This window comes from Myotis lucifugus, unplaced genomic scaffold (genome assembly GCF_000147115.1).
Source record: "Myotis lucifugus unplaced genomic scaffold, Myoluc2.0 scaffold_2, whole genome shotgun sequence".
NCBI classification, from domain to species: domain Eukaryota; kingdom Metazoa; phylum Chordata; class Mammalia; order Chiroptera; family Vespertilionidae; genus Myotis; species Myotis lucifugus.
Genome location: NW_005871050.1, coordinates 29,288,773 through 29,304,365, shown reverse-complemented (window position 1 = coordinate 29,304,365; position 15,593 = coordinate 29,288,773). Strand labels below are relative to the sequence as shown.

Below are 15,593 nucleotides of genomic sequence, written 5' to 3'. Positions count from 1 at the left end.
ATTTTTATTGATTTCAGAGAGAAAGAGAGAGGGATAGAAAGAAACATCAATGATGAGAGAGAATCATTGATCAGCTGCCTCCTGCACACCCCCTCTGGGAATCGAGCCCACAACCCAGGCATGTGACCTCACCAGCAATCGAACTGTGACCTCTTGGTTCATAGGTTGACACTCAACCACTGAGCCATGCTGGCCAAGCCTAGATTTAATTTTATATGTGATTATGTATTACTAGTTTGGGTATCTTGCCTATTAACCATTGATTATTATACTGATAGTTGATTTAAATAACTTTGTAAACATTTAATTGATTAATTTATGTCTGCATGTCCAATCATTGTGCTAAGTTCTATTAGAGCACTGGTTTTCAACCTTAAGCATGCATCAAGTCACCTGGAGGGCTTGCTAAAATATAGGGGCTACCACCAGTTTCTGACTGAGTAGATCTGGGTTGGGACCTGATAATTTTTATTTCTAGTAAGTTCCCAGGTGATACAGATGCTGCTGGTCCAGGGACCACAATTTGAGAACCACCAAATAAGGGTGTTAGTTCTTAAACCTAGCTATACATTGGAATCACCCAAAGAAACTTTAAACATTACTGATGCCTGGGCTCTACCCCAGAGTGGTTAAATCAGAATCCATGAGGGGTGAGGACCAATACAGGTTTTTAAAATTTTATTAATTTTAATTTGAAATAATTTCAGGCTGACAAAAAACGGTTTAAAATATTACAAAGAATGCCCATATGCCTGTCACCCAACTTTTCCAAATGTCAACATTTTATATAACCACTAGAGGCCTGGTGCACGACATTTGTGCACTGGGGGGTGTGGGGGTCCCTCAGCTCGACCTGCACCCTCTCCAATCTGGGAGTTTCTGTCTGTCTTTGAAATCATATGAGCGAATTATATGAGACCGCAACTCAGTTTGGTTTGTTGCTCACAGAATAATAGAGGCTTTTTTTTCTTTGCTTCATTGGTGGAGATTTCCTGGAAGTTTTAGGATATCTTCCCTTTAATTTTTCCTAGACACTGATTTTACTTATGTCTCTCACCTTTGCTTTCCCTCCATCCCCCACCGCAACAGTAACTTGCTCCAGGCTCACTTTGCTCTAGTGCAGTGGCTCTCAACCTTCTGGCCCTTTAAATACAGTTCCTCATATTGTGACCCCCAACCATAAAATTATTTTTGTTGCTACTTCATAACTGTAATTTTGCTACTGCTATGAATCGTAATGTAAATATTTGATATGCAGGATGGTCTTAGGCGACCCCTGTGAAAGGGTTGTTCGACCCCCAAAGGGGTCGCGACCCACAGGTTGAGAACCGCTGCTATAGTGTCTAGGACAGGGGTGGGCAAACTTTTTGACTCGAGGACCACAATGGGTTCTTAAACTGGACCGGAGGGCCGGAACAAAAGCATGGATGGAGTGTTTGTGTGAACTAACATAAATTCAAAGTAAACATCATTACATAAAAGGGTACGGTCTTTTTTTTTTTTTAGTTTTATTCATTTCAAATGGGCCGGATCCGGCCCGCAGGCCGTAGTTTGCCCACGGCTGGTCTAGGAGATCTGTCTGCCACCAGAACTATGATTCCCAGCGTTCCTGGTGCTCCCCGCACTCTGGGCTTCTGCTTCTGGTACTGGGGCTGCCACCAAAACTACTAATTCCAGAATTCCTCATGCTCCCCACAACCTTGGTTTTCCCTTCCTGCTCTGTCCACATCGCAGGCCTCCCACTCTGCCAAGTCCTCCAAGCCGCCAGCTCTCCCTCTCTGTTCTCCATCTGGCGGCTTGGGGAGCCAAGTTCCCCAAGCCGCTCTACTCTCTGCCGGCTCTCCCACTCTGCTCTCTGCCCAGCGCCTGTGTATGCAAATTAACCGGCCATCTTTGTTGGGTTAATTTGCATACTCACTCCTGATTGGCTAGTGAGCATAGCAGAGGGACGGTCAATTTACATGTTTTTTTATTATATAGGATATGAAATGATCAAAACCAGGCAATTAACTGATAAAATATTAACTAAACTGTAGATGTTACTCAAATTTTATCAATTGACCCAACAATGTTCTTTTACTGTCCAATGATCACACATTGCCTTACTTTTTTTAATTCTTTCCCCGCCTCCAGCCTTATTGAGATACACATACTTAATATATAACATTGTGTAAGTTTAATGTGTGCAACATAATGATTTGATACAGCTGTATATTGCAAAATGATTACCACACTCATGTTACTTAAGAAAACCATCATCTCACATAATTATAAAATTTTGTGTATGGTGAAAACATTTAGGTTCTACTCCCTTAGCAAATTTTAAGTACATAATACAGTATTGTTATCTATAGTCACCATTTTGTACATTAGATCCCCAGAACTTATTAATCTTATAACTGGAAGTTTCTACACTGTGACCAACATTTCCCCACCCTGGCAACTACTAACATACTCTCTGTTTCCATGAGTTAGGATTTTTTTTTTTTAGATTCCATATATAAGTAAGTTCATGTAGTATTTGTCTTTCTTTGTGTGACTTATTTCATTGAGCACAATGTTCTCAAGGTCTATCCATGTTGATGCAATGTGAGGATTTCTTTAACGCTCATGGCTGAATAATAAATACTCTGTATATATAATCATATTTTCTTTATCCATTCATCTGTCAATGAACACTTAGGTTGTTTTCATGTCTTGGCTATTGTGAATAATGCTGCAGTGAAGAGGGAAATGCAGCTATCTCTTCAAGATAGCGATATAATTTCCTTCGGATGTATAACCAGAAGTAGAACTGCTGGATCATGTGGTAGTTATCTTTTTAATATTTTGAGGAACCACAATACTGTTTCTGTTTCCATAGTGAATTTACACTACCACCAACAGTGCACTAAGGTTTTCTTTCTTTTTTAAAAAAGATTTAAAAAATTTTTTATTCATTCACTTTTTTAGAAAGGAAGAGACTTCGATTTGTTTTTCCACTTATTATGCATTCATTGGTTGATTATTGTACGTACCCTGACCGAGGATCGAACCCACAACCCTGGTGCATCATGATGATGCACCAACCAACTAAGACACCTGATCAGGGCAGGTTTTCTTTTCTCTATATCCTCACCAACACTCATCTCCTGTCATTTTGATAATAGCTATTCTACCAAGTTTAAGACGATATCTCATTTTGGTTTTGATTTGCATTTCTCCCATGGTTAGTGATGTGTAGCATCTTTTCATGTAATTGTTGGCCATTTGTATGTATTTATTTGGAAAAATATCTATTCAGTTCCTCTGTCCATGTTTTAATTGGATTTGAGTTTTTGTTTTTTTGTTTTTTGGGTTTTTTTGCTATTGAGCTGTATGAGTTCCTTATATATTTTGGATATTAATACCTTATGTAATATATCGTTTGCAAACATTTTCTCCCATTCTGTAAGTTGCCTCTTCATTCTGTTGTTTATTTTGCTGTGTAGAAGCTTTTTAGTTTGTTATAGCCCCACTTGTTGATTTTTGCTTTTGTTGCTTGTGCTTTGGTGTCATAGCCAAAAAATTTTCAAGATCAATGTCAAGGAGCTTTTCCCCTATGTTTTCTTCTAGGAGTTTTAGGGTTTTCGTTCTTGTTTAAGTCTTTAATCCATTTTTATTTCATTTTGGGAAGTGGTATAAGGTAGGGGTCCAGTTTTATTCTACTGCATGTGAATATACAATTTACCCAATACCATTTATTGAAAAGACTATCTTTTCTCCATTGAGTGTTCTTGGCTGTCTTGTCAAAAATAAGTTGACTGCATATGCCTGGGTTTATTTCTAGGCTCTCAATTCTGTTCCATTGATTTATGCTTCTGTTTTTATGCCAGTACCAGACTGTTTTGATTACTATAGCTTTGTAGTATAGTTTGAAATCAGGAGTGTGATGCCTCCCACTTTGTTGCTTATGCTCTCTGGGGTGTTTTATGGTTCCATTTGAAGGTTAGGATTTTCTTTATATTCCTGTGAAAAATGCAATTGGAATTTTCATAGGGAGCATATTGAATCTATAGATGGATTTGGGCAGTATGGGCATTTTAACAATATTAATTGTTATGATTCATGAACATGGGATGTTTCCATTTATCTGTGTCTTCTTCGATATTGTTCATCAATGTTTTATAATTTTCATTGTACAGATATTTCACTTCTTTGGTTAAATTAATTCATAACTACTTTATTGTTTTTGATAAATTGATAATCCTATTGTAAATGGGATTTTCTTTAATTCTCTTTCAGGTATTTCATTGCTAGAATATAGAAATGTAATAATGGTTTTTGTATGTTGCTTTTATATCCTGAAACTATACTGAATAAATTAGTTCTAATAGTCTTTTGGTGGAATCTTTAGTATTTTCTTTATATAAATAAAGGTCATGTCATCTGGAAACAGAGACAGTTTTATTTCTTCCTTTTTGACTTTGAGGTCTTTTTTCATTTTTTTGACTAATTGCTTTGGCTATGACTTCCAATACTATGTTGAACAGGAGTGGTGAGAGTGGGCACACTTGTCTTGTTCCTGATTTCAGAGGAAAAGCTTACGGTTTTTCATCATTGATTAAGATATTAGGTGTGGGTTTGTCATATATGGCCTTTATTACATTTTGGTATGTTCTTTCAATACCTAATATGTTGAGAGGTCCACATTGTATTTAATTGTAATGTCTTCGTTTTCAATCTGTCGCTATTCCTTAGTCTTTGTCTTTAATGACCTTGACACTTTTGAAGACTACTGGTCAGTTATTTTGTAGAATTTCTCTTAATTTGGACTTGTCTGATGTTTCTCAATGATTAAATTCATTGTCCTTTTCTATTTTAGGCAAGAATACCAAAGAAATGATGTGCCCTTTTCTGCCTTATATCATATAATGAGTCACATGATATCCATATCTTATTACTGATAATTTGAATATTGCTCAATTAGTTAAGGGTGGTGTCTGCCAAGCTTCTCGTGTTAAAGTTACTGTTTTGCCCTTTGTAATTATTAATTATATAGAGAGACTTGAAAATATCCTTTCTCATCATACTTTTACCCACTAATTTTAGCAATAATTGGTGCTTCTTGCAATAATTATTACTGAAGTGTGTGCCAATTGTGATTTTTTTATTTCCATCCTTTTTCCTACATTAATTAAGCTTCAATTTTAAGGAATAGCTATCCTTTTTCCATTTCTTAGTCAATTATTTATAATATCATGGATTTGTAGATACTTCTTTCCTTCTATAATATTATTATCATGATCTATTCATTGCTTAGATTGTCCTAGATTTGGTCATTGAGAACTCTCTGAAGTTGGTTTCTGTTTTCTTTCAACATGCCCCGCCTTTTTTTTTTTTTTTTTTTTTTTTTTGCACTTACTTTCTGGCACTACAAGATGTTCTACACCAGGGATTCGCAAACTTTTTTTGTAAAGGGCTAGATAGTAAATATTTTAAGCTTCAAAGGCCATAAGTCTCTGTTGCATTTTTGTATGTTTGTCTTACAACATTTTAAGAATATGAAACCCCTCTTAGCTATGGATTTGGCTCACAGACCATTTGCTAATCCTAGGTTAAAATCTAGGTTAATCTTGTAGTCTCTTTGCCCTAGCCTTAGAATCAGCCATTTCTTCCTGGGGCCTTTTATTGGAGAACAATATTTTAAAACCAAGATCTGGGCACTAGTTATGCTCATTGCTACTGGGGTGTCATTGATATTGACCCTTTTAATGAACAAAACTGTTAAATATGTACTCATGCAAATATATGCACACATTTCATGCATCTATTCATCTGTCTATCCATCCATCCATCTGAAACACAGTGAGCTCATAATGAAATATCCAAGCCAGCACCCCAGAGTTTATTTTAGCCTTCCTTTTTCTCTATTTGTAATTTCTTTCCCTGACAGTGAGAAACCTGGCTCTCATTATCTACAATATATTTACTTATTTGTTCAATCGCAGAACACACAAAAATAGTTTCAATATTGCTAACTCACAACTCTGTGAAAAAATTTTTCACTAACTAGTGTGTAGTTATTTTTGTTTTTAGCATCATAGGATATAGTCAAAATACTGTTTTCCAATGTTATTTAAGTTAATCCTTTTCTTCTCCACTATCTTCAGGATGGTTATATATCTCATCTGTTATATAATTAATAGGGGCCCAGTGCACGAATTTGTGCACCTTGAAAGGAACTGTGGGCTTCGAGGCTGCAGTGGGCACAGGGACAAGTCTCAGCCCATCCTCCACACCCCCGTCCAGCCCCTCCTGCTACAGCCCCCAGTCCCCTGTCTGCCAGCAGCCCCACTCCCGCTGCCGCCACTCCCACACACTAATGGCGCTGGCCCCACTCGCACCCACTGACAGTGTGTAGCAATTGGGTCTGGTGCCAGCAGTGGGTGTGAGCAGTGGGTGCATGCAGGGCCAGCGCCGGCAGCAGGTGCGAGTACCAGGAGGGACTGCACAACACAGGAGCAAAGAATTTTCAGTAACCACCAGAGGCTTGCCCTGATGACAGTGACCTGTGCCCCAACTTGGTCTGGTGCCCTCGCTCACCTGCTCCACCATCCCGTTGCAGCCAATGCCCACCATGTTCCGCTCTGCCACCTGCTGCCTATGCCCACCATGTTCTGCACGTGCCCCCTGGTGGTCACCACACATCATAGTCACCAGTTGTTCAGTTGTTCTGCCATTCAGTCTATTTGCATATTAGGGTTTTATATATATAGATGTTAATTTGTTACCATTTCCATTCCATTCTGGGCACTCTCCCCAACTTCCTGGTTGTTGTTGTTTTTGTCTATCTATATATGCATTTGAAAAAGCACAGGTAATTTTTAAAGTGTCCAGGTGAGTTTACAGTAGCTAAGATCTGGAAACAGCCCAAATGCCCATTAGTAGATGAGTGGATAAAAAAGCTACGTACATTTATACCACGGAATACTATCCAGCAGTAAAAGAGAAGAATTTCTTTTTTTTTTAAATTAAATCTTTATTGTTCAGATTATTACAGTTGTTCCTCTTTTTCCCCCCATAGCTTTCCTCCACCCAGTTCCTACCCCACCCTCTACCCTTACCCCTCCCACTGTCCTCATCCATAGGTGCACGATTTTTGTCCAGTCTCTTCTCCCACCCCCCACACCCCTTTCCCCCCAAGAATTGTCAGTCCACTCCCTTTCTATGCCCCTGATTCTATTATATTCACCAGTTTACTCTGTTCATCAGATTATTTATTCACTTGATTTTTAGATTCACTTGTTGATAGATGTGTATTTGCTGTTCATAATTTTTATCTTTACCTTTTTCTTCTTCTTTCTCTTCTGAAAGAATACCTTTCAGCATTTCATCTAATACTGGTTTGGTGGTGATGAACTCCTTTAGCTTTTTCTTATCTGTGAAGCTCTTTATCTGACCTTCAATTCTGAATGATAGCTTTGCTGGATAAAGTAATCTTGGTTGTAGGTTCTTGCTATTCATCACTTTGAATATTTCTTGCCACTCCCTTCTGGCCTGCATAGTTTCTGTTGAGAAATCAGCTGACAGTCATATGGGTACTCCCTTGTAAGTAACTGACTGTTTTTCTCTTCTTGCTTTTAAGATTCTCTCTTTGTCTTTTGCCCTTGGCATTTTAATTATGATGTGTCTTGGTGTGGTCCTCTTTGGATTCCTTTTGTTTGGGGTTCTCTGCGCATCCTGGACTTGTAAGTCTATTTCTTTCACCAGGTAGGGGAAGTTTTCTGTCATGATTTCTTCAAATAGGTTTTCAATATCTTGCTCTCTCTCTTCTTCTGGCACCCCCATAATTTGGATGTTGGTACGCTTGAAGTTATCCCAGAGGCTCCTTACACTATCTTCATATTTTTGGATTCTTTTTTCTTTTTTCTTTTCCGGTTGGGTATTTTTTGCTTCTTCATATTTCAAATCTTTGACTTGATTCTTGGGATCCTCTTGCCTGCTGTTGGATCTCTGTATATTATTCTTTATTTCAGTCAGTGTATGCTTAATTTATTTTTTATTTTTTATTTTTTTAATTAAATCTTTATTGTTCAGATTATTACATTTGTTCCTCTTTTTTCCCTCCATAACTCCCCTCCTCCCAGTTCTCACCCCACCCTCCGCCCTCATTCCCCACCCACTGTCCTCATCCATAGGTGCACGATTTTTGTCCAGTCTCTTCCCGCATCTCCCACACCCCTTTCCCCCCAAGAATAGTCAGTCCATTCCCTTTCTATGTCCCTGATTCTATTACAATCACCAGTTCATTCTGTACATCAGATTATTTATTCACTTGATTCTTAGATTCACTTGTTGATAGATGCATATTTGTTGTTCATAATTTGTATCTTTACCTTTTTCTTCTTCTTCCTCTTAAAGGATACCTTTCAGCATTTTGTATAATACTGATTTGGTGGTGATGAACTCCTTTAGCTTTTCCTTATCTGTGAAGCTCTTTATCTGACCTTCAATTCTGAATGTTAGCTTTGCTGGATAAAGTAATCTTGGTTGTAGGTTCTTGGTATTCATCACTTTGAATATTTCTTGCCACTCCCTTCTGGCCTGCAAAGTTTCTGTTGAGAAATCAGCTGACAGTCGTATGGGTATTCCCTTGTAGGTAACTGAGTTTCTTTCTCTTACTGCTTTTAAGATTCTCTCTTTGTCTTTTGCTCTTGGCATTTTAATTAAGATGTGTCTTGGTGTGGTCCTCTTTGGATTCCTTTTGTTTGGGGTTCTCTGCGCTTCCTGGACTTGTAAGTCTATTTCTTTCACCAGGTGGGGGAAGTTTTCTGTCATTATTTCTTCAAATAGGTTTTCAATATCTTGCTCTCTCTCTCATCTTCTGGCACCCCTATAATTCTGATGTTGGTATGCTTGAAGCTGTCCCAGAGGCTCCTTACACTATCTTCGTATTTTCAGATTCTTTTTTCATTTTGCTTTTCCGGTTGGATGTTTTTTGCTTCTTCACATTTCAAATCTTTGACTTGATTCTTGCACTCCTCTGGTCTGCTGTTGGGTGTCTGGATAATATTCTTTATTTCAGTCAGTGTATGCTTAATTTCTAGTTGGTTCTTTATCACAACATCGAGGGTCTCATTAGATTTCTTGAGGCTCTCATCAAGTTTATCGGGCAGTTTCTAGCAAATTATTGAAAGACCTTAAAAGTGTGGTTTTGAGCTCTATATCCTCGAGTTCTGACATTTGTGTCCTGTTCCTTTGTCATCCGCATTATTTATGCTTTCTGGTGCACCCCCTAGTGGTCTTTGTGCGCAGTCTTGTTGTAGTTTAGCCTTGATTGTTGTAGGTAATACTAGGGGGGATTTGACCTGCAGGCCAACTGGCTGTGAGAATCAGCTGTGTCTGCAGTGGGAGAACTTCTGTCCTCTAGGGAGGTGCTAATCCAGCCTTTGCCTGAGGCTATCCGACAAATGCCTCTGTGCAGGGCTTGGGCGGGGCGCGTCCCAGGGGATCTACAGGGCGGGCGGAGTGAGCAGTTATGGCTGCTCTCAGTCCCGTCCCCAGGGGCTCTGCCTCTCAGAGTCCCAGCAACCACTGCAAACCTCGGAGAGAAAGCTGCCTTTGAGTTCCGACCGAAGCCAGACAGTCCCGCTTCTCCCGTTTGAGTCTGGGTCCCTAGAGACTCGCCTGGATCTGGAGCTCAGAGTCTGAGACTCCCTCCCGATTGAAACAGACAACCGCGCCCTCAGCCGCCACCCCGCTCCGCATGCACTCCACACCTTAGTATTTTACTTCAGCACTGCGCCTCCTCTGAGTCTGGGTATGCTTTTCTCTTTCCTCCTAGTTATAGAACTTCCACTCAGCCAGCCTTCCTGTGGCTCTGGATGATGTCCGTTCCGTCTTTTAGTTGTATTTTTGAAGTGGTTGTTCGAGGCAGCAAACTCCGGCATTAACCTATGCCGCCATCTTGGTTCTGCTTAATTTCTAGTTGGTCTTTTTTCATATCCTCCAGGGTCTCACTAAATTTATCGGCGGTTTCTAGAAAATTCTTGAGAAACCTTATAACCGTGGTTTCGAACTCTATATCCAGTAGTTTGCTTTCCTCCATTTCTGTCATTTGTGACCTGTTTGTCTCCACATTTTTTATGCTTTCCCTGTGTTGGTAGAGTGGCTTTGTGTGCTAGGTGTCCTATAGGGCCCAGTGGCTCAGCCTCCCCAATTATCTGAGGTGGACACTCTTGGTGCACCCCTTTGTGGGCTTTGTGCACAGTCTTGTTGTAGCTAAGCCTTGATTGTTGTTGGTATCACTGGGAAGAATTGACCTCCAGGCCAATTGGCTGTGAGAATCAGCTGTGTCTATGGTGGGAGAACTTCTGTGCTGAAGACACCCTTCTGGGGCAAGACTTGCTTCAGTGGGGCTTTGGTGCTCACTGAGTCTGCCCCCTGAGTGTGTCCCTTATGGATCTGAGTAGTTGTAATCTGGATGGTCCCACTCTGACCACTGGGTACACTGGCTCTTGGATCTCTAAGGAGGTGCTAATTTAGCCTCTGCCTGAGGCTACCCAGCAGGAGCTACGAGGAGATCTGCAGTTTCCCCTTCCTTGTTTGGGGTTTGGAGGTGGCCAGATGAGGCCCAGCTGTGAAGCAATGCAAGCTGCTGTGGGGCCTTGGGCCTTCTTTTGGATGTTCTGGGTCTCTCTGACCCAGCTGCAGTTTGTTAGGTAATTTTCAGATTGCAAAGGGCCAGGGCATTCATATGCAAAAGCCTCTGCGCACAGCTTGGGTGGGGCGGGGTCTCAGGGAATCAACAGGGTGGAGCAAACAGCTATGGCTGATCCTCAGCCCTGCCCTAAGAGATCCCGCGTCTCAGTGTCCCGGTAATCGCTGCAAGCTCCTCTGAGAGAAATTTGCCCTCGAGTTCCGAGTTCTGCCCGCTGCCAGACAGTCCAGTTTCTCCCCGTATGAGTCTGGGTCCCCAGAGACTCGCCCAGAACTGGCATTCAGAGCAGTCCGGGGCTTGTGACACCCTCCCGATTAAAAAAGACAGCCGCGTCCTCAGTTGCCAGCCGTTTCCTGCGCACGCCTTCGTACCTCTGCACTTTACTTCCGCACCTCCGAGTCTCAGTGTGCTTTTCTCTTTCCTTCTAGTTGTAGAATTTCTGCTCAGCCAGCCTTCCTGTAGTTCTGGATGATGTTCATTTTGCCTTTTAGTTGTATTTTTGAAGTTGTTGTGGGAGGCAGCAATTTCCGGTGTTTACCTGTGCCGCCATCTTCAGAGAAGAATTTCTTACCCTTTGAGACAGCATGGAGAGTATCATTCTAAGTGAAATAAGTCAGTCAAAGAAAGACAAGGATCATATGATCTCACTCATATGTGGAATTTAAGTAACAAAATAAACTGATGAATGGAGTGGATCCAGAGACATGGAAGCATGAAAGAGAGTGTGGAATCTCAGAGGGAAGGGTGGGTGGGAGGTAATCAACCAAAGACCTTGTATGCATATATGCATAACCCATGGACACAGACATTGGGGTAGAGAGGTCCTGGGGTGGGGGCCGGAGGTGGGCTGAAGGGGGTTGATGGGGGGAAAGGTGTACATATGTAATACTTTCAATAATAAAGGTTTAAAAAATAAATCCTATATAATAAAAAGCTAATATGCAAAACTGAATGGCGGAACAACTAGTCCCTATGATGTGCACTGACCACCAGGGGGCAGATGCTAAACTCAGGAGCTGCCCCCTGGTGGTCAGTGCACTCCCACTGGTGGGGGGGTGCCACTCAGCCAGAAGCTGGGCTCACTGCTGGCGGGCCTAAGCTGTCAGTCGGACATCCCCCAAGGGCTCCCAGATTATGAGAGGACTCAGGCTGGGCTGAGGGCCCCCCCCCACCAAGTGCACGAATTTTGTGCACTGGGCCTCTAGTAAAATAAGTAAAAACATTACTATAATTCTATAAATAAATAAATAAATAAATAAATAAAGTGTCCAGGTGACTGAAATGTGAAGCTCCGTTTAAGAACTGTTATATTTAGGACAGAAAAGAAACAGAAGACATAACTTTTGCTCTTAATGGGTAATCTAGGCAGAAGTAAGCACCCATGTGAATTTTAAAAAGATAATTGTAAATTAATATAATAATGCCCTAGGTGTTTTAAGTAAAACATAGCAGAAATCATATAATTATTAAAGGAACTGAGAATAAGTATAATGATCAGAGTATTATGAAATTAGACAAGAAAGGCTTCTTAGACATGAGTGTTGATTTTTGTCTGAAAGAAGAGAGGGTTAAAATCATCCTAAAATTGTTATTTCTTTCTAAAGATGAAAATCTACAGCTGGTAAACCATGAAGCAAGTTCTGTGGCAATGGATGTTGTTCCTCATGTTGACAACCCAACCTTTGAAGAAGATGAAATTCCTGATCAAGAGACTGCTGTTCGAGAAATTAAATCATAAAATCTGTGTCAATAGAAAACTTGAACCTTTAGTAATAACAGAACTGCCAATCGGGGCCTAGTTTGCTATTAATGAAATGGATAAATTTAATAAAGTAAGAATGATATTGAAAGTGCTGAGATGACTAATATTATGCTATACTTAAATAGCTTAAAATATTTAACCTATTAACTTTTTTTCATAAACTCATAATGTTTTTCATAGGCTAGTTTCCTCCCAATAGTGATAGCAAGATTTTTAAACATTCGAAACTCTCTTCAAGTAGTCATGTTTTTCATATATAACAGTTTTCTTATAAAAACATGTTGCTTTAAAAATGTGAAGTAGCTATAATTATTTTATTTTATGATAGCACATTAATTAAAAATCTACTACTTTAGCTTGGGCTATATGTGTCAGGGTTTTTCTCCAGGTGCTTATATTGATCTGGAATTATATTGTAAAAAGCAATGCAAACTTAGGCTAATACTTCATCAAATGTCTAATTAAGCTACATTAAGTTGATAGAACAAGATTAAAGCAAAACAATCATTTTAACTATTCTTGTTTTTTAAATTAGGCTAAATGTACTTCATGTAAGTCGAGCATAGTTTATCAGAGAATATGGACTGGACTGGATTAGTTGGTATATTAGTGACACTAATTTGGCACAAAATTATGGACAAAAAGTTTCCTTACAAAACTGCTATATAACTATTTCTCAGACTTTAATAATGGAATTTTCAAAAGCAGAGTATATAAATTATCATACTAAGTGAAAATGATAAGTCACACAAAAAATTGGTAATTGATCTTTGTATATGAATTAGTCTACAGAAATAGTCTCAAGAAGATGTTTTCCAAATAATGTTGACTTTAAAATTGAGTTTACATTTTACTTAAATGGGCTAAAATTACATTAGGTAAACTAAAATTCTGCCCATGTAGCTATAAATTTTGTGAATGCATTTTCTTGGTGTTTGAAAAAGAATTGGGGGACGGGAGAGAATTCCAGGTGCCTTAATATAAAGTTAGAAGCTCATCCACCAAAGTTAAATAGAGCTATTTAAAAATGCACTTTATTTGTATTTTGTGGCTTATCTGTGGTTTTAGGATTTTGTTTCCAGTGCAGATTCCAGCAGAATTTAGGCAAAAGCAGAACAGACATGTATTTTTTTGTTTGTTTGCTAAATGTAGAACAGATGAAACCATTGCATTCTTGTACACTGATTTGAAATGCTGTAAATATGTCCTGATTTGTATTGATTCTCTTTAAATATAAAATGTAAATAAAATATTCCAATAAATTTTTGTGTATGGTATTTAGTTTAACAATCATATATTAATTTTCATATATTCTTGGATTGTGGCGGAAAAGGTAATTTATATATTTGATCAATAAAATCTAAAATTTTAGTATTATATACATTTACAAATTTCATTACATAGAAACCTCTGCCATTACAATACAACTGACCCTACCATGAATTATTTTTAAAAATCAGCAAGGTAAATAATAAGGTTACATTAACCTTATGATAATATAAGGTTAGGAAAAGATGTTAATGCCAGTCCATTTTTATACCACTGAAGACTTAAGGCCATTTTATTACTTTAAAGTTTTCTTTTCCTTCAGCCTTCTCTTTGGCAGTGTGATTGTTGGGATGCTATTAATGAGTTAAGTGCATCTCTTTTTTTTTTTCAACAAATTATTTTTTTTAATATATTTTTATTTATCTCAGAGAGGAAGGGAGAGGGAGAGATAGAAACATCAATGATGAGAGAGAATTATCGACCAGCTGCCTCCTGTATGCCCCACACTGGGTATCAAGCCCACAACCCAGGCATGTACCGACCAGGAATCAAACCGTGACCTCCTGGTTCATAGGTCGATGCTCAACCACAGAGCCACACTGGCTGAGCAACATCTTTCTTTTGTCAAACATGTTAAGAATAAGCATGTTTGGAACACCTTAGAACAGTGGTTCTCAACCTTCCTAATGCCACGACCCTTTAATACAGTTCCTCATGTTGTGGTGACCCCCAATTTCATTGTTACAAATTGAACATAATTAAAGCATAGTGATTAATCACAAAAACAATATGTAATTATATATGTGTTTTCCGATGGTCTTAGGCGACCCGTGTGAAATGGTCGTTCGACCCCCAAAGGGGTCGCGACCCACAGGTTGAGAACCGCTGCCTTAGAACCATGATTATCAAACCAGAGTACATATATGTCTTATGTGGCAATGTGCTAGGTGTGTGTGATGCCATATAATAAACTTGGCCTAAATCCTACCAGCGGTTCTCAACCTGTGGGTCACGAACAATGAAAATACATTCTGCATATCAGATATTTACATTACGATTCATAACAGTAGCAAAATTACAGTTATGAAGTAGCAACAAAAATAATTTTATGGTTGGGGGTCACCACAACATGAGAAACTGTATTAAAGGGTTGAGAACCACTGCGGCTTAGAGAGTTAAGGAGAGGGTGATTTATAATATTTTGAATTTTAACAGTAAGTATAATTTACATTTTAAAAAATCCACTCATTTTAGATGTACAGTTCTGTGGTGTTTAGCAAATGTATACAATTGTGTAACTATTACCATAATCCAGTTTTAGAACATTTTATCACCACCAAAAGTTCCCTCATATTTATTTGGGGTCAATTTCTTCTCTCATTCTCAGCCCCAGGCAACCACTAATCTACTTTCTGTTTCTATAGATTTGCCAATACTGGACATTTCATATAAATAGGATCATACAATAAGTGGTCTTTTGTGACTGGCTTTTTCCACTTAGCATACTTTCAAAGTTCATCTATATTGAAGTGTGTGTCAGTACTTCATTCCTATTCATTGCTATGTAATATATCCCATTGTATTGATATTCTACATTGGTTATTCACTCATCAGTTAATGAACACTTGGGTTGTTCCCACTTTTTAGCCATTATGGATAATGGTGCTATGACCATTCACACACGTCTTTGTGTATGTTTTTTATACTCTTGGGTATATACAAAGGAGAGGAGTTCCATGTCACTTGTGAATTTTCTTCCAGCTATTATCCATATATATAAAAACCTAAGCAACCATTACAACTGGTCGACCAATCACTATGACACGCACTGACCACCAGGGGCCAGATGTTCAACACAGGAGCTGCCCCCTGGTGGTCAGT

At 39.0% G+C, this 15,593-nt stretch overlaps 1 protein-coding gene across 4 annotated transcripts in view; it reads left to right on the top strand.

The window, feature by feature from the left end:
- The window catches only part of RNF128 (ring finger protein 128, E3 ubiquitin protein ligase), a 114,502-nt gene extending 100,772 nt beyond the window's left edge, over positions 1–13,730 (top strand). The window contains exons 7-8 of one of the 4 annotated variants that reach the window (XM_023758803.1): positions 2,684–2,809; positions 12,286–13,705. In XM_023758803.1, the coding sequence (XP_023614571.1) occupies positions 2,684–2,809; positions 12,286–12,419 (260 nt within the window). In that variant the 3' untranslated portion in view covers positions 12,420–13,705. Of the gene's footprint in view, positions 1–2,683; positions 2,810–12,285 lie in introns of those variants that run through there. The other 3 variants (XM_006082276.3, XM_014459729.2, XM_023758805.1) reach the window with 3 other exon arrangements.
- The last annotated feature ends 1,863 nt before the right edge of the window (positions 13,731–15,593 follow it).